We start from the raw sequence: 27,030 nt of genomic DNA, 5'->3' as shown, positions 1-27,030 counted from the left end.
AGTCCCTTTGCAGTAGAAGCACTTAGTCTCAGGCTTAGGACCAGACTTAGGCTTCTTCACTTGAGCAGCAACTTGCTTGCCGTTCTTCTTGAAGTTCCCCTTCTTCCCTTTGCCCTTTTCTTGAAACTAGTGGTCTCGTCAACCATCAACACTTGATGTTTTTCTTGATTTCTACCTTCGTCGATTTCAGCATCACGAAGAGCTCGGGAATTACTTTCGTCATCCCTTGCATACTATAGTTCATCACGAAGTTCTACTAACTTGGTGATGGTGACTAGAGAATTCTGTCAATCACTATTTTATCTGGAAGATTAACTCCCACTTGATTCAAGCGATTGTAGTACCCAGACAATCTGAGCACATGCTCACTGCTTGAGCTATTCTCCTCCATCTTTTAGCTATAGAACTTGTTGGAGACTTCATATCTCTCAACTCGGGTATTTGCTTGAAATATTAACTTCAACTCCTGGAACATCTCATATGGTCCATGACGTTCAAAACGTCTTTGAAGTCCCGATTCTAAGCCGTTAAGCATGGTGCACTAAACTATCAAGTAGTCATCATATTGAGCTAGCCAAACGTTCATAACGTCTGCATCTGCTCCTGCAATAGGTCTGTCACCTAGCGGTGCATCAAGGACATAATTTTTCTGTGCAGCAATGAGGATAATCCTCAGATCACGGATCCAATCCGCATCTTTGCTACTAACATCTTTCAACATAATTTTTCTCTAGGAACATATCAAAAATAAACACAGGAAGCAACAACGCGAGCTATTGATCTACAACATAATTTGCAAAATACTATCAGGACTAAGTTCATGATAAATTTAAGTTCAATTAATCATATTACTTAAGAACTCCCACTTAGATAGACATCCCTCTAATCCTCTAAGTGATCACGTGATCCATATCAACTAAACCATGTCCGATCATCACGTGAGATGGAGTAGTTTCAATGGTGAACATCACTATGTTGATCATATCTACTATATGATTCACGCTCGACCTTTCGGTCTCCGTGTTCCGAGGCCATATCTGCATATGCTAGGCTCGTCAAGTTTAACCTGAGTATTCCGCGTGTGCAACTGTTTTGCACCCGTTGTATTTGAACGTAGAGCCTATCACACCCGATCATCACGTGGTGTCTCAGCACGAAGAACTTTCGCAACGGTGCATACTCAGGGAGAACACTTTTATCTTGAAATTTTAGTGAGAGATCATCTTATAATGCTACCGTCAATCAAAGCAAGATAAGATGCATAAAAGATAAACATCACATGCAATCAATATAAGTGATATGATATGGCCATCATCATCTTGTGCTTGTGATCTCCATCTCCGAAGCACCGTCATGATCACCATCGTCACCGGCGCGACACCTTGATCTCCATCGTAGCATCGTTGTCGTCCCGCCAACTATTGCTTTTACGACTATCGCTACCGCTTAGTGATAAAGTAAAACAATTACATGGCGATTGCATTTCATACAATAAAGCGACAACCATATGGCTCCTGCCAGTTGCCGATAACTCGGTTACAAAACATGATCATCTCATACAATAAAATATAGCATCATGTCTTGACCATATCACATCACAACATGTCCTGCAAAAACAAGTTAGACGTCCTCTACTTTGTTGTTGCAAATTTACGTGGCTGCTACGGGCTTAGCAAGAACCGTTCTTACCTACGCATCAAAACCACAACGATAGTTTGTCAAGTTGGTGCTGTTTTAACCTTTGCAAGGACCGGGCGTAGCCACACTCGGTTCAACTAAAGTGAGAGAGACAGACACCCGCCAGTCACCTTTAAGCAACGAGTGCTCGCAACGGTGAAACCAGTCTCGCGTAAGCGTACGCGTAATGTCGGTCCGGGCCGCTTCATCTCACAATACCGCCGAACCAAAATATGACATGCTGGTAAGCAGTATGACTTATATCGCCCACAACTCACTTGTGTTCTACTCGTGCATATAACATCAACGCATAAAACCTGGCTCGGATGCCACTGTTGGGGAACGTAGTAATTTCAAAAAAAATTCCTACAAACACACAAGATCATGGTGATGCATAGCAACGAGAGGGGAGAGTGTTGTCCACGTACCCTCGTAGACCGAAAGCGGAAGCGTTAACACAACGCGGTTGATGTAGTCGTACGTCTTCACGATCCGACCGATCAAGTACCGAACGTACGGCACCTCCGAGTTCAGCACACGTTCAGCTCGATGACGTCCCTCGAACTCCGATCCAGCCGAGTGTTGAGGGAGAGTTTCGTCAGCACAACGGCGTGGTGACGATGATGATGTTCTACCGACGCAGGGCTTCGCCTAAGCACTGCTACGATATTATCGAGGTGTAATATGGTGGAGGGGGCACCGCACACGGCTAAGAGATCAATAGATCAATTGTTGTGTCTTTGGGGTGCCCCCCTGCCCCCGTATATAAAGGAGCAAGGGGGAGGCCGCCGGCCTAGGAGGAGGGCGCGCCAAGGGGGGAGTCCTACTCCCACCGGGAGTAGGACTCCTCCTTTCCTTGTTGGAATAGGAGAAGGGAAGGGAGAAGGAGAAAGAAGGAAGGGCCCCCCCTCCCTAGTCCAATTCGGACTAGTCCATGGGGAGGGGTGCGGCCACCCTTTGGGGTCTTTCTCTCCTTTCCCGTATGGCCCATTAAGGCCCAATACGAATTCCCGTAACTCTCCGGTACTCCGAAAAATACCCGAATCACTCGGAACCTTTCCGAAGTCCGAATATAGTCGTCCAATATATCGATCTTTACGTCTCGGCCATTTCGAGACTCCTCGTCATGTCCCTGATCTCATCCGGGACTCCGAACTCCTTCGGTACATCAAAACATATAAACTCATAATATAACTGTCATCGTAACGTTAAGCGTGCGGACCCTACGGGTTCGAGAACTATGTAGACATGAACAAGACACCTCTCCGGTCAATAACCAATAGCGGAACCTGGATGCTCATATTGGCTCCCACATATTCTACGAAGATCTTTATCGGTCAAACCGCATAACAACATACGTTGTTCCCTTTGTCATCGGTATGTTACTTGCCCGAGATTCGATCGTCGGTATCTCCATACCTAGTTCAATCTCGTTACCGGCAAGTCTCTTCACTCGTTCCGTAATACATCATCCCGCAAGTAACTCATTAGTTACAATGCTTGCAAGGCTTATAGTGATGTGCATTACCGAGTGGGCCCAGAGATACCTCTCCGACAATCGGAGTGACAAATCCTAATCTCGAAATACGCCAACCCAACAAGTACCTTTGGAGACACCTGTAGAGAACCTTTATAATCACCCAGTTACGTTGTGACGTTTGGTAGCACACAAAGTGTTCCTCCGGTAAACGGGAGTTGCATAATCTCATAGTCATAGGAACATGTATAAGTCATGAAGAAAGCAATAGCAACATACTAAACGATCGAGTGCTAAGCTAACGGAATGGGTCAAGTCAATCACATCATTCTCCTAATGATGTGATCCCATTAATCAAATGACAACTCATGTCTATGGCTAGGAAACATAACCATCTTTGATCAACGAGCTAGTCAAGTAGAGGCATACTAGTGACACTCTGTTTGTCTATGTATTCACACATGTATCATGTTTCCGGTTAATACAATTCTAGCCTGAATAATAAACATTTATCATGATATAAGGAAATAAATAATAACTTTATTATTGCCTCTAGGGCATATTTCCTTCAATTTCACCGTTGCTTGTAGTCATCCCGAGTCAAATTCGCAGTTGTCTCACCACATGTATGACCACCAAAGCCCTGACCCGTCTCCATGTCCCGTGCATACCGCACGCCTCGCCGCTATTACCGCGTCGAGCCTCCGTTGTCCCGGTCGGGTCTCAAGGGTCGCGAACCCACACCACTCAACCCCCACTGCAGAGTACCACCGATCATCGCCGACAACGAGTTTCACGCTTCCATCAGACCACTGGGCTCCAGTCCGAACTACATGTCACTCGCTTTTTCCCGCTGAAATACGCTTCAACTCCGTCGACTTACGCCGTAGCCCCTCAATCAGCACCAAGTGAAGTCTTCCGCCAGACTCCAGCTCCACCTTCAACATGACTCCATGGTGGTTGTACGTCCCACCCCGTGCCCCGTCGACTTCAAGCTCCGTGTGTACACCACCTTGAATCAACCCCGCGCCATAGTCTTGTCGAAGTCACACAAGCCCTCGGGCCCGCGACACGTGTTTCCACGCCCAGAAGTCGGTCACCATCAGCATCACGCTCCTATGTCGTCGTCGCCGATCCCACCACCGTCTTCTGTACCAACCGACTTGCGTCGATCCGTCAGACTAACAAGTCTGACCCAGCCGTGTATGTCCGACTGCACAACACGCTCGAGGCTCCCAAATTATCTTCCGCGAATTTCCATCCATCACATGATAATTCCATCTTAGTTGACATGACTTCCTACAACGCCTTCAAGCATCCTCATTGTGCCAACAAATCTTTCACCCTTGTCTGCCATAACCCAAAGCTTCCAGTTCCCCGCTGGCACCATGATTCTGTATACGGCTGACCCGTGAAAAATTAACCGAGCACCCTTCACCTGATGCTCAAGTGCACGAACCAAACCTGACATGGCACACTCCGTGTACTAATTGCAAAATCCAACCAAGAATGATCTTGGTCTTCACGTCACCTCTTGCACAATATTCTAATGCTAGCTAATTGCTTTGCCTTGCCCTTGCTTTCCAACGGATGCACAACACACGATGGACTTTTCCTTCCGCCAATTGGATCTGCTTTTGCCTCTCGACGCATCGAACACGAGGACTCGGTCCTCCTTTTTTTTGTCAAACAAATCTCCTGCAGCTCCTTGTACAGCCGGTATGCCTCCAGATCAGCAGAGCGCCTCACGGACTCGTCCCGGCCCAGCCAGCCTGCCCCGTCCACGAGCCGACGCCTCCCACGCGTCTTGCGCTGAGCCGTGTGCACCACTGCGTTTGTGCACGCCTGCCTGCACCGCGCAATTCGAGACCTGCCAAACTCGCCGAGATCCATCTCGATTGCTTTGTACACGCTGCAAGTACTTCCGATTGCTGTTCCAGAACGCCGACTCCGAACAGATCTCATTGCCACCGTTCCGATCCGTCTGATCGGTTTCAACTCCACAACTACGATCTCTCGGCTTCCCTTCCTCTAAATCAATAATCTGCAGCCTCCTCGTAACCTTGCTCATGATACCACTTGTTAGAATAAATCCGAGGTATACCGTTGATCATCCGAGGACCAATCAATCACAGGAGCACGACACCGAGATTTGTTAACGAGGTTCACCGATATGGCTACATCCCCGCGGCCTGACTATGGGCGCTCCTCCCCATGACACCGCTACAATACCGCACCCGGTCGCCCTGGACGCCGGCACACGCCGCCGGCTTCCCCTGCATTCCGGTGCTATTATGTTGGCATATGTTACATCGTGTGTCTACCCCCGCTATATATGAGAGGCCTAGGATACAAGTGCCCTACTAGGACACGACTCCATATCCTATGTAAACACAATACTACTCAGAGTCCAACTGTAACCTACCTTGTACACAATATTCGACACAACTCTAACAAACATGAGGAATGGCTAGCTGCTATAAACTTACCATGATCATCGGAGCACTTCTTGGTGCAACACGTTTTCTGCACGATGGTTGAACGACGAGCTATGGTAGCCATCCATCAGGGTGTGTATGCGGCTCACAACCATTGATTACTGTGTCGTGTACATATCGGGCAGAAAGATATCATTTGCATAGTCATTCCGTGACCATCGCGTAGCCCTGCACTGGTAGCTCCGTTTTCCTCGGTGATGCTGAAGGCCCCATCAACATTAGTTTCACATAATCAACCAGGGGTTTCACCCAGCCACCTCTATGAATACCCATCTTTTTCTTCTTTGCTCTCACATAGTTGAGACATATTGCAACTTTTGCCTGAGTTGACATAGTGTAATAACAACCCGGAAGTGACATTGGTGGGTTGACACAGTCCACGACTACACGAATGGTTATATCACACAAAGTTTTCCGAATGGTAAGAACTACCACACTGTAACACACATGATAACCCCCGACTGTAGACGTTAATCCTTAGTCTCTGAAAACCCAACACATCAGAAATGTAAGCTTAGTAGTGGTATGCCAAAATGGGCATTATGGACTTATGGTGTGGGGGTGGCACACCACTGATAATTGTGGTGTGTGGTGAGCACGCCACCAGCATACTGGTGGTGTACCACAATAGGCATGCCAGTAGTATCACACAAACTAGTGTCTAGTGGTGTTCTTTTTATGCATCCCGGGTCTGATGATTCCTCCCCTAAATGTTAGTTCAAAGAGAGCTTCATCTACACATCCTCGAGGTTTGTGTAGTCTTTCTTTGTGCTCCTCGTCCAATCCAAAAAACATGTCTTGGCCCTCAATGATGAGGATGTCGCGGTTCATGCGGATACAGTTCAATAGACTACTCCGCTTCACCAAAATCAGTTTCACTTCACCAAATCCACTTTGGAGCAGTTTCATACAGAAGTTGTAGCATTACCAAAGAGAATGTTTGGCTTCCATGTAGCTCCAGCTTCAAGAATGGAAAATGTGATGGAAAGGATCTATTTGATGGATGAGAGGGGAGAAACGAAGGGGTATCCACTTACTGGTGGCAGTGGTGGGTAATTTCCCCCCAAATCCAGCTTCTAGAGTTTTTTGGAGCACCCCTTCGAGAGCTTCATAAAAAACTGGGAGTTGTACCCTAGATTCTAGTTTTTTGCGGAGCGGCATATCGTGGAGCTAAACGGAGCTGAATTTTAAGGAGTAGAGTAGTCCCAAACAGGCTCTAATTATCCTCAAATTAACCTTGGAACATGCCAGCATAATGAAATTTACGGAATCATATTGTGGCTAGCGAGTAACTTACTCATGACGGTAGGGTGCGAGAAGGCACCCCTTCTCCTTATTGGCAACCATGAAGTATGAAATGTACCTCTTCGCAATTTCACATCCCTTAGGGTTGCATAGGTTGTTCTTATGCATGTGGTGTGGTAGGGGTCTGCTACCGCAAAATCCCTTACGTTGTCGAGTCTAGACATTGTGGCTTGATAGTGCCCGTAGGTGGAGTAAGGAGTCGTCGAGCCAGTATAGGAGGAACAAGTTGAAGATCTCCTTGAAACGCAGATAGAACTTGTCTATGGGGAATTCATAGACCAAGTCACAACCCATTGAGACCTGCACCATAAAAACCGACTGTTGTCAATCTCCTAGCGTTGTAGCAAGCTTCTCCCTAGAGAGAATCTCGTCGTGTTGAATCCTCATTTCCCGAATCCTCATTTCTAACGGGAGGGACGATTATATCAAGGATGGGTTCATCCACCACATGGTACGGCCGCCGTTAAGAACGATGACCCTCTAGTTTGCTAGATCCCGAGGATTTATTAGCCTGGATCTAGATCTTCTCAACCGGCTGGCTAGTAGTGCCCTTGCCACCTTTCTTACCACCAGTGGGTTGTCTTCTCTTCTTGCGTCCGAAGGCATGCTGGCTGGCTGCAGTGCGCACTATCGCATCCCTGGACTCCTTAACCATGTAACTATCCGCACAATGTAAGCAATAGTCAACTACAATGCTTAAGGGTGTTAAATATCCACCTACAAAGTAAGCTATAGTCATATGACTACAAAAATCTGATAGATCAATTAAGAGTCCATCTTTATTCTCATCATGTGCAGCACCATACATAGCTAGGAGACCCCAAACACATTTTTGTCAACATCATTAGTAACTTGTAAGATATACTTGCCAGTAAGCCAGGAGGCAATTTCCATTTTTTTCTTTCTTAATACCATACAGGATCCAATTCCCATTAAGCAAGTCATAGGGGTCTTTTTTCTGAAATAACTACGGGGTTGACTCTAACCTTCCCTTCCCACCACTGGAAGGAAGGCGGAGGACTAGGTCTAGGCTTTTTTTCACTGTCCAGAAATGGAAGAGGGACGTCTCTAGGTCAAGAATGGGGCAAGGGAAGGATTTTATACCTCCAACTGGGCCACTCGGTGATCAAGGGTGGAGAGGATCTCCCTCCAGTTGTCGAACGTCTGCCATGTCACCCACTCGCTTAGTTTTGGGCCCGCATCATGAGCAGCGGTCCGGACCGAAGCATAGTTCACGTGTACCGCCCTCTTGAGGGTGCTGTTATGTTGGCACATTTTAAGCTTAGCGGGGAAATTGGTAGAGTACTCTAGCTGTGAAGAAATGACTGATTTTCTAGAGAATATCAGAGAATAGCTAAAGCAAAGAAGATTTGATTATCAGTTTGATGTCTCGTTCAAGAGCCTATCTACACAACATTGCCATAACGGATAATTTGTTATGTTCTGTGATCTGTTGATTGCCCTATAATTGTTTAAAACTTGTTATATTAAATTTAGTTATAGTTATGTCAATAATGTGCAAATTAAAATGCAGCAACCATTGGATGAAAAAAATACAGTGGATATCCGCTTATATTTTTTATTTTATTTTAGAATTACCCGCTTAAGTATTTTGGGATCTGGGCCAACGTAAAAATTGGACAGTACTATACTCGTACCACTAGCGCATGCATGGTGAATTGGTGGGAGGTAGTCCAGGAATGGATGCAGATTGTGGTCTGCATCGGCGGCATCTGGAAGAAGATGGAACGTGTGCTGGGTTCCTGGTTCGTGGATGGCAGGTGTGGTTTTCTCCTCCGGCATCTTAGTCGTGTGGGAATGTTAGATCTGAAGTTCGATGGCGTGTCCAGGTTGTTGCCCCGGTCTAATTCGTTCACCGGTAATGGTTTCACTTTTGGTGAGCTACCTTGGAGGTCCGCAAAGCTGCATATCAACGATGGAGCCGCTTCGAGCTCGGGTGTGAAGGTGATCTTCATTTTTTCATTTGGTGGCTGCTATGGTGGTTCCAGAGGCATGTGACGGGCGTTGGTGCCAAGTTTAAAGGTTTCTTCGGTCTTGATTATAATTTTACTTCTTGATTGTTGTTCTTTTGTGTAAAGGCTAGCGTTTTGCTGTCTTTTCAGTTTTTTCAGGTTGGTTTGTACGTGGCTTGTACTAGGATCCTTATGATATAAATGAGACACGTATTACCATAAAAAAAAAGTTAGAGAGGTTTTTGACTTAGGCAGACCATCGCACTATTCTTAGTAGTGCCCTGTTTTTGGGTTCATCCATGTAGTGCACTATGTTCCATTACATACGTTATTAAACAATAGTGCTACTCTAGGTCACACACAACCCAATCAATCATGCACGTACATGCATGCTACGGCTATAAATACCGGCTCACGCTGCACTCCCACAGCATGTGTGCTCAGCGCTCACTCCTCTTCTTCTTCTTCTTGTACCTGTGATCGATCACTCGAGAATAGTCCTTAGGAAGTTAGTGTCGATCACTGGACCAATTAAGATGGGTGCTGTCAAGAACCTTGTGAAGCTCTTGATCCTCGTCGAGGTGGCCGTGGCCCTGGCGGGGCCCGGCGTCGCCGCGCTCAGCATGGACTACTACGGCATGAACTGCCCGTTCGCCGAGTACATCGTCCGGAACATCGTGGGTGAGGCCGTCATGGGCGACCCCACCCTCGCCGCCGGCCTCCTTCGGCTCCACTTCCATGACTGCTTCGTCCAGGTACGTATGGCTCGATCTCATGGTGCATGCTTCATCTATGCTCGCTGTCCATTTAATTTGATGATGGTTCATCAACCCATGTCGTACAGGGATGCGACGCGTCCGTGCTCCTGGACTCGACGCCGGGCAGCAAGGCGGAGAAGGACGCGCTGGCGAACAAGAGCCTGCGCGGGTTCGAGGTGATCGACAAGATCAAGGACACCCTCGAGGCTCAGTGCCCCGGCGTCGTCACCTGCGCCGACATCCTGGCGCTGGCCGCCAGGGACGCCGTGCTCATGGTCGGCGGCCCCTACTACGACGTGCCCCAGGGCCGGCGCGACGGGAGACGCTCCGTCGACACCGACACGCTGACCGCGCTCCCGTCGCCGTTCCTCAACGCCTCGGCGCTCATCACCCTCTTCGGCACCCACGGCTTCAACGTCCAGGACATGGTGGCGCTCTCCGGCGGGCACACCCTGGGCGTGGCGCACTGCCCGTCGTTCACGCCCCGCCTCAAGTTCGAGGCGTCCACGCTGGACGCCGGGTTCGCGTCGTCGCTGGCGGCCACGTGCAGCAAGGGCGGGGACTCGGCGTCGGCGACGTTCGACCGGACGAGCACGGCCTTCGACGGCGTCTACTTCAAGGAGCTGCAGCAGCGGAGGGGCCTGCTGAGCTCGGACCAGACGCTGTACGAGTCGCCGGAGACGCAGCGGCTGGTGAACATGTTCGCCATGAACCAGGGCTACTTCTTCTACGCGTTCACGCAGGGGATGGGCAAGATGGGGCAGATCGACCTCAAGGAGGGTGACCGCGGCGAGGTCAGGAAATCCTGCAGGGTCGTCAACAAGCCCAGCTGGTAAACTAAGCATGCATGCAGATGCGTCGACGTCATAAAAAATCAAATTAGCTCGACGGAAATGCCACAATAACCACAGGAACACAGTAATAAGGTACAGTGACTAGTGTATTGTCGTGTGTGTGTGTGTAACAGTAACTTGTGAAGGTGTTGCGTTCTGAGATTTGCCAATAAATGTGCATGGCAGTATGCACTAATAACATGTCCAGCATGTAATAAGGTGGAATTAAGCGAATATATACTGTAATACAGGACATTTAATGTAGTAGTTCATGTAATAGGAGTCGTGTAATACAATACATATCACACAATATATGTACTCACATATGCAACCATGAGTTAGGGTCAACTTTTTTTGTTCCCTTATGAAAAATGAGCAGACTTTTATCTCTTTTTTTTAGAAAATCTCGTCGCACTTCGCAACGATGTTTGGAGGGATTGCTACAAAATGATGTGGATCACCAAGCCACACATGCCTACCAAAATCAAGATACAAAGAAAATTTAGCTAAACTATCGGCTTCAAAAAATTTAAGCCTATTCTCATTGATAAACCGGCATTCTTCGGAACCATTCTTTCTGACATTCAACTCCTTAGTCGCAGTTGCATAAACTCCTCCCGAGTTGGCTTCAATGTATAACTGAATTGTTATTCAGAAGAAATTAGAACGTGGGTCGCCATTAGATTAGAAGCTAAAGCTTGAGGTTCGCGACATGACATAGCCTCGAGAACTGCAACATCGGTGACTCCATTGAGACTGATAAAAATGACCCCAGATAGTTTCCATCGTGATCACGGCATACCGCAACCGCCGCTCCTCGTCCATCGTGCCTAGTAGATGCACCATCTGATGTACTCCCTCCGTTTTATATTACTTGTCGCTGATTTAGTAGTACTAAATCAGCGACAAGTAATATGGAACGGAGGGAGTAATTCTGAGGTGGGGGAGACCATGTCAAACGCCTAGATTTAGGTTTAGTAGCAGTGGGTCTCGTTCCCTTCTTTGGAATTTGAGCGATCACTTTTATCTTAGCTAATTTGTGTTGCCTCAAGGTTCGATGCATCACTTTTTTTTTGAGGTGAATGCATCACTCCTTAAGAGACCTCCTCCCCTTTCGGTGCTCGCGCGCGGCTACATGGGCCGTGGCGCAATAGCGCCCAGGCGCTCACTCGCTCTCGTGCCGGTGAACATGTGTCCTGACAATTGACAGCTGGCTGTTGACCTTTGAAAATCCATGAGTTTTTTTTCAAAAAAATGGATTTTAAATAAGTTCACAAATTTGAAAAAATATTCTTAATGAAGTTAAAATATGTTTTAAGATTTGAAAAAAAACGTATTTTGAATATGTTTACGAATTTGTAAAAGGTTGACGAATTTGAAAAAAATAACAAATTCGAAAAAATCATAAATTTGAAAACGATCATGGATTTAAAAATTGATCATCAATTTGAAAACGGTTCGTGGTTATAAAATGTTCACAAAAATTGAAGAAAACCCGCGATTTTTTTAAAATTCTCCAAAATGAAAAAAATCAAATATTTAAAATGAATAAAAGGGAAGGAAAAACAAAAAATCCCAAACAAAAACTTACCAGGAAAACAAGAGGAAAACCGTCCCAAAAAACCAGTGGAAACTTGAACTTTTAGAAGGTTCCAAAACCGGTCGAAAATAACCTACATTGCCGGCCCAAATATGAGCTATATATGGGAGATGCGAGAGCTTTGTACTTACCCGATTGCCAAAAACTATACCTCCCTTCATGCGCGACGATCTACCGTCTCGCCTGAAGCTTACCCCATGTGCTACTGGGTCGGCCTTCTACGTGCGCTCCTTCACTCGCGTTTTCGCTTCCTTTGCTCATTGCATTAGGTTCGTTAGTTTATTTTTCTTTCGGTTTTCTTTGTTTCTTCACTGGGTTTTTTATTCAGGGGTTCGTTAGTTATTTTCTTTTCTTTTTTCACCTCTTTCTTCATTTTATTCTGTTTTATTGGTTTTTATTTTCTTACCTTTTTCTTTATTTTATTTGGGTTGTTTTGTTTCTTTCTCCATTTTGTATGTTTTTTATTTAGTATTTACTATTCTATTTTCTGTATTTTTTTGTCTTTTTGTTTCTTTCATAGGTTTCACCATTTTTCTTTGGTTTTATTTTGTCTTTCTTGGTTCTCTTTGTTTCCTCATGGGTTTTCGTTAGGATTTCCATATTTCTAAGTTTCCGAGGTGTTTCTTTGTTTTTTTTCTATTTCTTAGGTTTTCACTACTTTCCCTTGTTTTTTTCCTTTTTCTTCAACACCTGATTACATTTTTCATACAAATTTGTTCATTTTACGTATACACCAGGAACATTTTCTTATTCATGTTTAACATGTTTTTAATACACGATTAGTATTTTCTTAAAAAATATATGTTTGATGACTACTTTTTTCATACGCATTGTACATTTTCGGTATATATCAGCAACATTTTTTAAATATATTATTAACATTTTCTATACACGATCAGTATTTTTAAAATGTTTTTGATTTCAAATTTTTTAATACGCATTTTACAATATTTCTATACATTAGAATATTTTCATACACATTTAACATTTATTATTTAGATGATTATTGTTTTTAGTATTTTTGTGTTTGATGACTACTTTTTTTATAGACATGGTACATTTTGGGGATACATCAAAAAATTCTTTTTGTACACGGTTAACATTTTCAAATATATGATTAATATGTTTTATACGTGATCAACATTTTTTAAAATCTATGTTTTATGTTCAATTTTTTAATACATGTTCTAAAAAACTAATACATTAGGAACTTTTTCATACACGTTTAACATTTATAAATATACAATTAATATTTTTAAATGCTTGATTAAAAAATTTCTAACTACATGATTAACTTTTTCATACACATTGTATTGTTTCTATACATTTTTTGTGTACATGAGAAAGGTTTTTTACACACATTTAACATTTTACTAATGCTAGATTAACATTTTTTAATGTTTTATGTAGAGTGTTTTTGTGTGTGTATTTTATGTAGGTGTTTTTCAAATGTTTTATGTAGAATACTTGGAGCATAAACAAATAAAAAATAAAAATAATAAAGCTTAAGGCAAAAACAAAAAAGAATCAAGGTTGTTGCCTCCCACGAGCTGGCCGGCCCAGAGATCAAATCTGTCCCAAGAATTGAATGAGCATTTTTTGCATTCATTTGAGAGATTTGCCAAGATCGAGCTGCAGCCACAACAATCAGAGTACGAACCGAAATTGAAACAACGCAACTGTACTGGTAAGATTATTCGCTTTGCATCAAATTAAATCACATGCTCCACCGCTTGTGCTGTCAACTCCTTTGAGTTTCATTCTTGCGAATGTATCCCCAGGTGGGGGGTACTTAATGCGTTAGCAATAGCACTGCACAGGGCGAAGCTGCCATGCCCGATTGCTATTTAGCGCTTTGAGAGCGAGTTCTAGTTATATATGTACATAGCCCACACCCTTGTGTCAGTTTCAGGCCGGCACATAATGCTAGTTTTTGGAAGCTTCCGAAAGTTTCCAGGTTTTTTTGTTTATCTGGAACGGGGTATGTTCAGTTTCTTTTGTTTTACGTGTTTTCCGTTTCCTTTTTTCTTTTCTCATTTCTATGAACTTTTTCCCATATTAATGAACTTTTTTCAATTTCGTTTTCAAATTCATGGATTTTTTTTCCAAATTTGTGAACTATGTTCAAATTCATGACATTTTTTCAAAGTCGTGAAGTTTTTTTTTCAAATTCTTGAACCTTTTCTTTCCGATTCAAGATTTTTTTTTTCAAATTCTTGATTTTTTTTGTTTTTTCATGAAATGTTTTTCAAATTTGCAACCTTTTTCAAATTGTGAACTTTTTGCAGTTTGTGAAAAAAAATCATTAAAAAAATCAAATTTACAAGATTTTTCAAATTTTGAACATTTTTGTGTTCGTGAATGGTCAACGCATCAAACTGTTAGTTGTCAAGAGTCAACCTTTCATCAAGCGACCATGCCAGCAAAGAAATCGAGTGAGCGAAACTGCTTGCGATCAAGCAAGCGTTGCGCTTTAAGGGATCGGCTCAATATTCTACTTTTTTTTTGAGACAAGGAGCTCTCGATTTGTTTTGAGACAATGTTGTAGCAATTCCTATAAACATTGAGCAATAAAGTCTACAACATTATCCCCTACAAAAAAGTAATTTGTTTTTCAGAAGTCAATGGTCAACAGGTCCAAAAAACAAATGCTCAATTGGCGACAATGGAAAAACAATTTATTGTTTCTGTCTTATCTCTTCATTTTCTTTTTGCAACTTTTCCAAGATAGCATGAAGATGACATAGCATACACGCAAGAACCATATGAGCATAATAGCCATCATTCGAATCCCATTTTCTTTCCCGGGAATCAGAACACCCAAAGTCCACAACGTCTGTGGATGATGATCGATCATCCGCACATTTATGGTTGCCGATGAGATGGACTTGAACCTAAGATTGACGTGCTCGTCCACTTTGCATCCACCCACTGAAGATGGGAGAACCTAATTCTGTAAACACTGTTTCGCGCGGAGATTCCCTGCAAAGAAAAATAAATTCATATTCATTCCTTGGAAAAGATTCTCAATGCAGCGAACGTGTGGAAAATCATCGGCCGCCATTTATAATTCCTTGCTGTTTTCTTTTTTTTACAGAATCCGTGCTGGGTTAGTTAGTCAGGCACGTCTTGTAAGATCGAGTATCCCTTTTTGAGTTTAGATACATAAATATTTGTGCTCCAGTGGCAGGTCGAGATCGATTATGGCGATATCGTTTGGTGGTAACCACCGAGCTAACTTCAAACTCACAACATCGGATTAAAGCGGCACCTTTTCTTTTCTTGCAAAAGAAAAACAAATTAGAACACGTCGAGGTCCAGTCCAGATCTCGATGTACACTAGAAAAGTACAACAGCTAGTTTTTGTCGCGCCCTACCCTACTGGTGCACCAGGAAGTGTTAAACCTACGTGCTCCGTCGGTTTTTGCGTCCCAATTCCGCCTTGGACGCAGTGCATTCTTTTCAATGGAGGAAATTTGGAAGCTACCGAGCAAGTGGGGCATCTGCAACCCAAGACGCGGACTGAGAAGGGCTTTGTGGGAGTTTAGATGGTCGTCACGTAGGACTCCGACACCTTCAGCCCATTCAAATCTCCTCCCGATTCATTTTTCTTTCACTCCGTCCTGTCCTTCTTCTATTTTGTATCTGCATCCTCCTTGTTTGACATCGTCGATGTACCTCTCCTGCAGCCATCCAGACATCCTCAGATGTCCGCAGCCCTCACCCACGTGTTTCCCCGCCTTGGATTATGCCGCCGTCTACCTAGGATCTGTCTGTAGTCATGTACCCCCCCCCCCCCCCCCCAACTGCCGATGTCGTCCATGGCGGACGCCAAGCCCAACAGGTGTTCGGTCAAATGCCATAGAGTTTTTTTAACTTCTCATTGTTTTCTAGAGTAAAGCACGACGGTGGAGTACTGGAGGATGAGTGATGTGGGATGCATGGAAGGTTGTATTTGCGGATTTTGTAGGCATGAGGCGAGAGGACTCGTTGTTTTTCGGAAAACATGTGTGCTTCATTTCTTGAGCAAAAGAACTTCACGCCCTACGACTTACATGTGATCCATGATCACAATGTGAAGTCGCTAGCCCATCGGTGGTACGCCATCATGAAGCTTTGCGGTACGGTTGCACGAATACACACGATGTGGCCATTGAGCTCGTCAAACATGAAGATAGTAAGTTGTGCTTCTTGTTGCTCAGATGTTGGTCAATTCGTTGATTCATTCAATGTTTCAACTTGCTTATCATCATGTTGTGTAGCTCATACACGCTGCCATGTTGTACTACATGACCGGGGGCAAGCCATTTACGCTCATACATCCTCTATAAGACTAAGCCCCCTGGTTTTAAAGAGCCCACGTCTTCAATTAGAATTGGATCACCCGATTTTGACCGGATCAACAATTTCTGAAAGCTCTCTTATTCAATTTTTTATACTATACAGTATGCTTCCAAATTTTAAAGCCTCACAATTAATTGAGGTCAATTTAAAATTGGGTCATCCGATTTTGATCGGGTCAACAGTTTTCCAAGCTCTCCTATTCAAATTTTTTTAATTCACTATGTTCCCTTGTTTTGAAGCTCTTTCATTCAATTGAGGTATTCAGTTTTGAATTTAGTTTATGATTTGACCGGGCCAACGATTTTTCAAATCAATCAGCAGCAACCGGCCTATAAAAAGAAGTGTCAACATGTGATATTATAGCACAAATATAGTACATGCAACCACTGACACAAATTCCCCCCCCCCCCCCCACATAAATATAGGTTGGTTAGCGGATAGCACAGAATCACACCACGAAAGTCTCACCAAATCACCGCACTATAAATAGAAATAAAACACACTCTATCATCTCCCCCACCCGCCAAACTAAATATTTCATCCGTTCCAAAATATAATGGGTATTAGCTTTTTCAAAAGTCAAATTTCTTTAAGTTTAAACAAGTTCACAGCAAAAATATCGACATCCACAATATTAAACAAAATAAATATGGAAATTCATCGCATGATGAATCTAAAAATGCCGATTTGATATTATGGATTTTGATGTATTTATCTATAAATTTGATCAAATTTAAAAGGTTTGACTTTTCAAAAGAGTAATGCACCTTATATTTTAAAACAAAGTGATCAATTTTTTTAGAAATCCAACAACAGCAATGGCAGCAAAGCGCGCCCAACCCTTCTAGTTGTTGGATGAAACTCAAGGGAAACAGTGCATGGGAGGGCTGGCGCCGATTCAAACCAGAGTATCGTTGATTTGAAATGATGACTTTGAACAGCTTGTTGAAGAGCCATATATCTTGGATGTAAAATTTGTATTTGCATGTTATTTATGGTCGAGTTATGCTATATTCTCTAATTATTTTGAATGTTGTGGACTTAAAAAAACAGGAACAAATACTTTAGGGATAGGGTTGGATGATCGGCTCCCTCATTAGGGCGCCTCCAACGCCAAATCTCAAACCGCCCGCAACTGTCCGGACCACTCGGTTCGAACGTGTTTTTCCATCCAACTTGGTCCCGCATCGGTCCGTTCGGCGGTTTGGACTGACTTTTCCCCCTAAACCGGAGACAAACTTTGGGGTTTTATGGGCGTCTGGACCGCTGCCAAGTCCACGTCTGACTAAACTAGTGAAGGAAATATGCCATAGAGGCAATAATAAAGTTGTTATTTATATTTCCTTATATCATGATAAATGTTTATTATTCATGCTAGAATTGTATTAACCGGAAACTTAGTACATGTGTGAATACATAGACAAACAGAGTGTCCCTAGTATGCTTCTACCTGACTAGCTTGTTAATCAAAGATGGTTAAGTTTCCTAACCATAGACATGTGTTGTCATTTGTTGAATGGGATCACATCATTAGAGAATGATGTGATGGACAAGACACATCCGTTAGCTTAGCATAATGATCGTTTAATTTTATTGCTATTGCTTTCTTCATGACTTTACATATTCCTCTGACTATGAGATTATGCAACTCCCGAATACTAGAGGAACACTTTGTGTGCTATCAGACGTCACAACGTAACCGGGTGATTATAAAGATGCTCTACAGGTGTCTCCGATGGTGTTTGTTGAGTTGGCATAGATCGAGATTAGGATTTGTCACTCCGTGTATCGGAGAGGTATCTCTGGGCCCTCTCGGTAATGCACATCACTATAAGCCTTGCAAGCAATGTGACTAATGAGTTAGTTGCGGGATGATGCATTACGGAACGAGTAAAGAGACTTGCCAGTAATGAGATTGAACTAGGTATGATGATACCGACGATCGAATCTCGGGTAAGTAGCATACCGATGACAAAGGGAATAATGTATGTTGTTATGCGGTTTGACCGATAAAGATCTTCGTAGAATATGTAGGAACCAATATGAGCATCCAGGTTCCGCTTTTGGTTATTGACCGAAGATGTGTCTCGGTCATGTCTACATAGTTCTCGAACCCGTAGGGTCCGCATGCTTAACGTTCGATGACGATTTGTATTATGAGTTATGTGATTTGATGACCGAAGTTTGTTCAGAGTCCTGGATGAGATCACGGACATGACGAGGAGTCTCGAAATGGTCGACATTCGGACACCGGAATGGTTTCGGTAAGTTTCGGATAATTTTCGGAGTACCGGGGGTTATCGGACCCCCCTCCCCCCCGGGAAGTTAATGGGCCAACATGGGCCTTAGTGGAGAAGAGAGAGGGCCGGCCAGGAGGTGGCGCGCGCCCCCCTTTCCAATCCGAATTGGACAAGGAGTGGGGGCGGCGCCCCCCTTTCCCTCTCCTACTCCTCCTCTCTTCCCCCCTTTGCTACTCCGGAAAAGGAAAAAGGAGAGGGAATCCTACTAGGACTAGGGAGTCCTAGTAGGACTCCCCACACTTGGCGCGCACCCTCTTGGGACGGCCTCCTCCTCCCCCTCCTTTATATACGTGGGAGGGGGGCACCCCAAAGGCACACCAAGTCTTCTCTTAGTCGTGTGCGATGCCCCCTCCACAGTTACACACCTCGGTCAGATCGTCGTAGTGCTTAGGCGAAGCCCTGCGCCGGTAATTTCATCATCATCGTCGCCACGCCGTCGTGCTGACGGAACTCTCCCTCGTCCTCAACTAGATCAAGAGCTCGAGGGACATCATCGTGCTGAACGTGTGCTGAACACGGAGGTGCCGTACGTTCGGTACTTGGATCGGTTGCATCGTGAAGACGTTCGACTACATCAACCACGTTACTAAACGCTTCCTCTTTCGGTCTACGAGGGTACGTGGACACACTCTCCCGTCTAGTTGCTATGCATCTCCTAGATAGATCTTGCGTGATCGTAGGTAAATTTTTTGAAATACTGCATTCCCCAACAGTGGCATCCGAGCCAGGTCTATGCGTAGATGTTATATGCACGAGTAGAACACAAAGAGTTGTGGGCGATAATAGTCATATTTCTTACCACCAACATCTTACATTGATTCAGCGGTATTGTTGGATGAAGCGGCCCGGACTGACATTACATGACCGCGTTCATGAGACTGGTTCTACCGACGTGCTTCGCACACAGGTGGCTGGCGGGTGTCTGTTTCTCCAACTTTAGTTGAATCGAGTTTGACCACGGCCGGTCCTTGTTGAAGGTCAAAACAATACACTTGACAAAAAATCGTTGTGGTTTGGTTGCGTAGGTAAGAACGGTTCTTGCTAGAAGCCCGTAGCAGCCACGTAAAACTTGCAACAACAAAGTAGAGGACGTCTAACTTGTTTTTGCAGGGCATGTTGTGATATGATATGGTCAAGACGTGATGAGATATAAATTGTTGTATGAGATGATCATGTTTTGTAAAAGTTATCGGCAACTGGCAGGAGCCTTATGGTTGTCGCTTTATTGTATGTAATGCAATCGCCATGTAATTGCTTTAGTTTATCACTAAGCGGTAGCGATAGTCGTGGAAGCCATAGTTGGCGAGACGACAATGATGCTACGATGGAGATCAAGGTGTCAAGCCGGTGACGATGGAGATCATGACAGTGCTTTGGAGATGGAGATCAAAGGCACAAGATGATGATGGCCATATCATGTCACATATTTTGATTGCATGTGATGTTTATCCTTTATGCATCTTATTTTGCTTAGTACGGCGGTAGCATTATAAGATGATCCCTCACTAAATTTCAAGGTACAAGTGTTCTCCCTGAGTATGCACCGTTGCTACAGTTCGTCGTGCCGAGACACCACGTGATGATCGGGTGTGATAAGCTCTATGTTCACATACAACGGGTGCAAGCCAGTTTTGCACGTGCAGAATACTCGAGTTAAACTTGACGAGCCTATCATATGAAGATATGGCCTTGGAACACTGTGACCGAAAGGTCGAACGTGAATTATATAGTAGATATGATCAACATAGTGATGTTCACCATTGAAAACTACTCCATCGCACGTGATGATCGGACATGGTTTAGTTGATATGGATCACGTGATCATTTAGATGACTAGAGGGATGTCTATCTAAGTGGGAGTTCTTAAGTAATATGATTAATTGAACTTTAATTTATCATGAACTTGGTACCTGATAGTTTTTTCATGTCTATGTTGTTGTTGATCAATGGCCCGTAGTACCGTTCCTTTGAATTTTAATGAGTTCCTAGAGAAAGCTAAGTTGAAAGATGATGGTAGCAACTACACGGACTGGGTCCATAACTTGAGGATTATCCTCATTGTTGCACAGAAGAATTACGTCCTGGAAGCACCGCTAGGTGCAAGACCTGCTGCAGGAGCAATCCCGGACGTTATGAACGTCTGGCAGAGCAAAGCTGATGACTACTCGATAGTTCAGTGTGCCATGCTTTACGGCTTAGAATCGGGACTTCAACGACATTTTGAACGTCATGGAGCATATGAGATGTTCCAGGAGTTGAAGTTAATATTTCAAGCAAATGCCCGAATTGAGAGATATGAAGTCTCCAATAAGTTCTATAGCTGCAAAATGGAGGAGAATAGTTCTGTCAGTGAACATATACTCAGAATGTCTGGGTACCACAACCACTTGACTCAACTGGGAGTTAATTTTCCTGATGATAGTGTCATTGACAGAGTTCTTCAATCACTGCCACCAAGCTACAAAAGCTTCGTGATGAACTATAATATGCAAGGGATGGATAAGACAATTCCCGAGCTCTTCGCAATGCTAAAGGCTGCGGAGGTAGAAATCAAGAAGGAGCATCAAGTGTTGATAGTTAACAAGACCACTAGTTTCAAGAAAAAGGGCAAAGGGAAGAAGGGGAACTTCAAGAAGAACGGCAAGCAAGTTGCTGCTCAAGTGAAGAAGCCCAAGTCTGGACCTAAGCCTGAGACTGAGTGCTTCTACTGCAAAGGGACTGGTCACTGGAAGCGGAAGTGCCCCAAGTATTTTGCGGATAAGAAGGATGGCAAAGTGAAAGGTATATTTGATATACATGTTATTGATGTGTACCTTACTAATGCTCGTAGTAGCGCCTGGGTATTTGATACTGGTTCTGTTGCTCATATTTGCAACTCAAAATAGGGGCTATGGATTAAACGAAGATTGGCTAAGGACGAGGTGACGATGCGCATGGGAAATGGTTCCAAAGTCGATGTGATTGCGGTCGGCACGCTACCTCTACATATACCGTCGGGATTAGTTTTAGACCTGAATAATTGTTATTTGGTGCCAGCTCTCGTGGAATTGTCACGGCAGATGTCCTAGCGAAAGGACTTAGTCGTGGAGCCATCGCAACTAGGAAGCAAGAAGGGGTTAATGGGGACAAAGGACACGGGGTTTATACTGGTTCGGCCCCTTACGGTGAAGGTAAAAGCCTACGATCCAGTTTTGAGTGGGATTGCTTATGTCTCGATAACCAGGGAGCGAATCCGCTTGACCTAGCTCTCGATTTGATGTTACTTGCCCTGAACCGCTGCCGGGTCGTCCCTTTATATATACAGAGGTCGACGCCCAGCGGCTCATAGAGTCTCGGCCGGCTCATAAACAGTGTCCGGCTCAGTTTCTCTCTATTCCTGCCTTATAATACAAGTTACACACATATGGCGGTTTATCTCTACGGGCCTTAAGTCGCCCTTTGGGCCTTGGGCCCTTAACTAACCCGCCATCTCCAGGAGTCGTCTTGGGCTTCATGAGTCGTCTTAAGTATAACCCGGCACCTTCTGACGGGTCATACTAATAGTTATATCCCCAACATTAGGCCCCATATTGATTTGAACTAGTTCATGTCGATCTTCAACATTTAGAAAAAATCTTCTGCTCTCTATTGCACACCAATTTGTAACCCGCCATGACGTCATCTTCTGGATTTACAATAACCCGCCATGACGTCATTAATTCATATTTTATCCAATATATCTCAACGGATCCTTATCTTTAATAACCATCCCGAGAATCGAGGCATCCTGACAAGCTGGATACCCATATTTTTCGGCCTCCTCGTTTTTCGCGCCCACTTATCAGTCTTTCCCTTATAAATAGGCACGACTGGTCTTTCTTCATTCTCCCCCTTTCCATCGTCTTCTTCCTCTCGCGACCCTACTGCTGCTCGAGTTCCGCCGCCGGCGCAGCGCACTTCGTCTTCCTCGACCCCGACCACTGCATCAACCTGAGCTTGTCCAGAGAACGGCGGCGACCCTCCGCAGTAGATCTACGTCCGTAAGTCTTTGCTTTTCCGTACCTTGGATCCACATTAGGGTTTGCGAGTTCTTCTGTGTTCTTCGCTGTTCATCACAGATTCTTCATAGTTTCTCCACCGCATCCTCTTTTGATCTAAAAGAAGTATGAAACTCATGCGGTAGCTGTTTCGCATCCATTTCAGATGCTAGTAGATCCCCTTTTCTTGTACAAAGACCTCTTTAGAACTGATGAACTCCTCTGTACTGGTTTTTTAGGTCTAGAATATTTTCCTTTTCTGAGCATCCGTTGATCCAAAATAATGATTGCAATCTGTGAAAACTGTTTTTGTGACACTTAGTCAACGTCTGTGTTTTGATAGATCCACCTAGCCATGGCAGCTCATACCACCGGCTTTTAATTACAATGCTCAATAGATAACCTCAACCACACATGGTGGCTCAAATAACTTTAATTGCTCATGGTGATGAGGACATAGACCTGGGGTAGGGTGATAGGCCTGACCTATACGTCTTATCCAAGGTCACTGTCTTAGAAGCAAAGAAGCTCAAGAGATAACAGGGAGGGCCCAACAAAGGTGTCGAGTGCAATCCACTCGACCTACCAGTCACTCGGAGACCCCTCCTTCCTTAGGTCACTCGATCATTCGACCTGTTTGAAGACCAGGAGCCATGCAGAACAGCAACGGGCAAGCGTCCACTCTGTAGTCTTTAAGGCCATTAAGGCATTTAAGGCTGGCGTTACCAGTAACGCCACCTCTTTATGTACATTGAACTCTTGGTAACGGAGGATGGCCGGGGTCCTGGCGCACTCTATATAAGCCACCCTCCTCCTCTGGCACAAGGGTTCGCACCACCTGTAACACACACACGTATAATCCAGTTGACCGCCTCCGGGCACCGAGACGTAGGGCTATTACTTCCTCCGCGAAGGGCCTGAACTCGTAAAACTCGTGTGTACAACTTCACCATAGCTAGGATCTTGCCTCTTCATACCTACCCCCCATTCTACTGTCAGTCTTAGATCCACGACAGTTGGCGCCCACCTTGGGGCAGGTGTCTTAGCGACTTGTTGGTGAAGTTGCGACTTTTTCCGATTCCCATCGTCATGGTTTCCGGCGGAGGAATGGCTGAGGGCCGCGAGATCCGTCTCGGCGCGCTCGTTTTCGTCGCCGAGGACTCCGCCTGGCTTCAAGAGGCTCCACTCGACGTCGAGGCGCTCCCTGTCCGTGGGGCGACGCACTTTCGCGCGTGCGTCTGTGGCGTCCTTCTTCGGCAGCCGTCGACTCAGTATCGGTCGGCTCCTGTGGCATCCTCGCTCCCCGCTTTTCTCCGGCGCAAGCGTTCCGGTCGGCCGCGGCTCCAGCGGTGGGTGAGGCACGCGGTGGCCCGCCAGTCGGCCACCCCACAAGTCGCGGCAATCGAGCCCGACGAAACTCTCTACGGCCTGTTCGACCTATCGACTTGCTCCGTCGAGACCGCATCCGAGTGCGACAGCAATGACCCCGCGGCAGAAGTCTTGATGGTCAATGAACCATGCAGTCCTCCTGGCTTCCCCCACGACGACGGTGGTGATGGCGGTGGCGATCCGTCGTGCGCTCACGAGGAGTACCACCCCGAGTCTCTTTCTTTGCAGTAGAGGGGAGAGCTCCGCCGCCACAATATGGATGCACTTCACACTCCTATTGTTGGAGAAACCCCCGAGGCCCGGGCCTTGGAGGAGGTGCGCCTGGCCAACTTGGCTGAGGCACTCGACCGGAGAACCTCCAGCATGCACTCGACGAGCATGCTCGGCAGCGGATTCCTAAGTCCAGTCGACGACAGCTTTTTCCGCCTCCAACTCAGGTATACCGAACTCCGATTCAGAATCTCACAGCTGCAGCCCGAATAGCAGAGTATATTCAGCCTTCCCAGTCGGAAGCTGGCAGAGGTTTGATGCAGATCCGGGCTTTACTCCGGGCAGCAGGAGAGCAGAACACAGCAGTATCTCAGTCGCGGAATAGGATTCATAGCAGATCTGTGATGGCATACATAGTTCAGTCGGCTCACAGCCCAAGATCACCCCTGCGGCGTGAGGGACGTGGATACCGGCAAGATCAATACAGAAACCGCGAGTAGTATGATCATCGACTCGACCACGACGACCGTCGTCGAGTGCCCATGCCTCCTCCGAGGAGTGGGTCATACGTGCCTCGACGGCATGATGACAGGCGCCCCACAGCGGCGAGCAAAGAGTACCAGTCGACCCAAGGGAGCCGGGCTTTGATGCGAGATCGATTCTCGTTCAAGGTCTGGTTGACAGGAACAGAGCACACAGAGAAGGCCATGACAGAGATTATCCGACTGGCAGCAGAGTGCACGTTTCAGGTCCAGAGTGTTTCAACAGAGCCATCAGGGCTGCAGTGATTCCTCCCAACTTCAGGTTGGTGACTGGAGTCAGCAAGTTCACTGGTGAGTCCAAGCCTGACACTTGGCTTGAGGACTACCGAGTGGCTGTACAGATCGGTGGCGGCAATGATGAAGTGGCCATGAAGCACCTTCCTCTGATGTTGGAAGGCTCGGCCAGCGCATGGTTGAATCAGTTAGCACCTGGCAGCATATATAGTTGGGAGGAACTTGCCCGAGTGTTTGTTAGAACCTTTGAAGGTACATGCAAACGACCAGCAGGGTTAACAGAATTGCAGTCCTGCGTGCAAAAATCGAATGATACCTTGAGAGATTATATCCAGAGATGGATCACATTGCACCATACAGTGGAGAATGTGTCAGATCACCAAGCAGTTTGTGCCTTCAAGGAGGGTGTTAAGTATCGAGAGTTGAATCTGAAATTCGGTCGGACAGGGGATATGTCCCTGAGTCGGATGATGGAGATTGCCACCAAGTACGCGAATGGTGAAGAGGAAGACCGACTCCGGAGTGGCAAACACAAAACAGTCGCCCAAGAAACCGGAGGAGGGAATTCCAGTCGGAAATAGAAGCGCAAGGCCGATCCAGTTGCTCCTGGTGAGGCTTTAGTTGTGGCTCAAGGAAAGTTCAAGGGGAAGCCCAAAGGGCCCTGGAACCCCAAGAAAGTGAAAGATCAAGCCGGAAATGATGTGTTGGATTTACCATGCCACATTCATACCAAAAAAGATGAAGAGGGTAATCTCATTTACCCTAAACACACCACTCGACAGTGTCGACTCCTGATCCAGCAGTTCCGAGAGAAACATCCCAATGAGAAGGAAAAGGAGTCAGACAAGGGTGAGGATAAGGAAGAAGATGATGATGGTTTTCCCAACGTCAATTGCACTCTGATGATTTTTGCTGATGTTGAGAGCAAAAGTCGATTGAAAGTTATCAACAGAGAAGTGAACATGGTTGCTCCGGCAACACCAAGTTATTTGAAGTGGTCCCAGACTGCCATCACATTCGACCAGTCTGACCATCCAGCACATATAGCCACCCCTGGGAGGCAAGCGCTGGTAGTCGACCCAGTTGTTGAAGGCACTCGACTGACTAAAGTGCCGATGGATGGTGGTAGTGGCCTGAATATCCTGTATGCTGAAACCTTGAAGAGAATGGGCATTCCGATGTCCAAGCTTAGTGAAAGCAATATGAGTTTCCATGGCATTATACCTGGCAAGAAGGCTGAATCACTCGGCCAGATCGCCCTTGATGTGGTTTTCGGTGATTCCAAGAATTACCGCAAAGAAAAGTTGACATTTGAAGTAGTGGATTTCCAGAGTGCTTATCATGCTATTCTGGGCAGGCTTGCCTATGCACGTTTCATGGCTCGACCGTGTTACGTGTACCTCAAATTGAAAATGCCTGGTCCCAGAGGAGTGATCACTATCACTGGCAATTGGCAGAAGGCAGAAGAGTGCTTCAAGAAGGGCTCAAAAATCGCCGATGCATAAATGGCAGCAGTCGAAATGCAAGAATACCGGAAGAACGCAGATCCGAGTGATTTGTTGCGCTCCAAGAAGCCTGCCACTGATTCTGCATTTCAGTCGTCCGGTGAAACCAAGCCAATTCATATTCACCCGACCGATCCTAGTGTTGCTCCTACTCATATTTCAGCTTCACTCGACAGCAAATAGGAAGAAGCGCTCATCCAGTTCCTCCGTGAGAACTGGGACATCTTTGCATGGAAACCTTCTGACATGCCGGGTGTACCCAGGGGACTGGCTGAGCATCGTTTGCGAGTCGACCCGAAAGTGAAACCAGTCAAGGAACATCTTCGACGGTCCGCCGTACAGAAGAGAAAAGCAATTGGTGAGGAAGTG

The 27,030-nt window shown here is 45.5% G+C and overlaps 1 protein-coding gene across 1 annotated transcript; it reads left to right on the top strand.

Annotated features, from left to right (window-relative positions):
- Positions 1-9,368: 9,368 nt before the first annotated feature.
- LOC123167122 (peroxidase 47) lies at positions 9,369-10,852 on the top strand. The gene is made up of 2 exons (XM_044584955.1): positions 9,369-9,685; positions 9,775-10,852. The coding sequence occupies exons 1-2, from the start codon at positions 9,467-9,469 to the stop codon at positions 10,522-10,524; spliced, it is 969 nt and encodes a 322-aa protein (XP_044440890.1). The 5' UTR covers positions 9,369-9,466; the 3' UTR covers positions 10,525-10,852.
- The last annotated feature ends 16,178 nt before the right edge of the window (positions 10,853-27,030 follow it).

Source organism: Triticum aestivum, chromosome 7D (assembly GCF_018294505.1).
Source record: "Triticum aestivum cultivar Chinese Spring chromosome 7D, IWGSC CS RefSeq v2.1, whole genome shotgun sequence".
In the NCBI taxonomy this organism is placed as follows: Eukaryota; Viridiplantae; Streptophyta; class Magnoliopsida; order Poales; family Poaceae; genus Triticum; species Triticum aestivum.
Note: the sequence above shows the minus strand (reverse complement) of the source record. Positions and strands in the feature narration are given on the sequence as shown.

Coding starts and splice junctions, on each gene's coding strand:
- LOC123167122 (XM_044584955.1), top strand. CDS start 9,467: ATGGGTGCTGTCAAGAACCTTGTGAAGCTCTTGATCCTCGTCGAGGTG. Junction 9,686..9,774: donor TCCATGACTGCTTCGTCCAG/GTACGTATGGCT, acceptor CATGTCGTACAG/GGATGCGACGCGTCCGTGCT.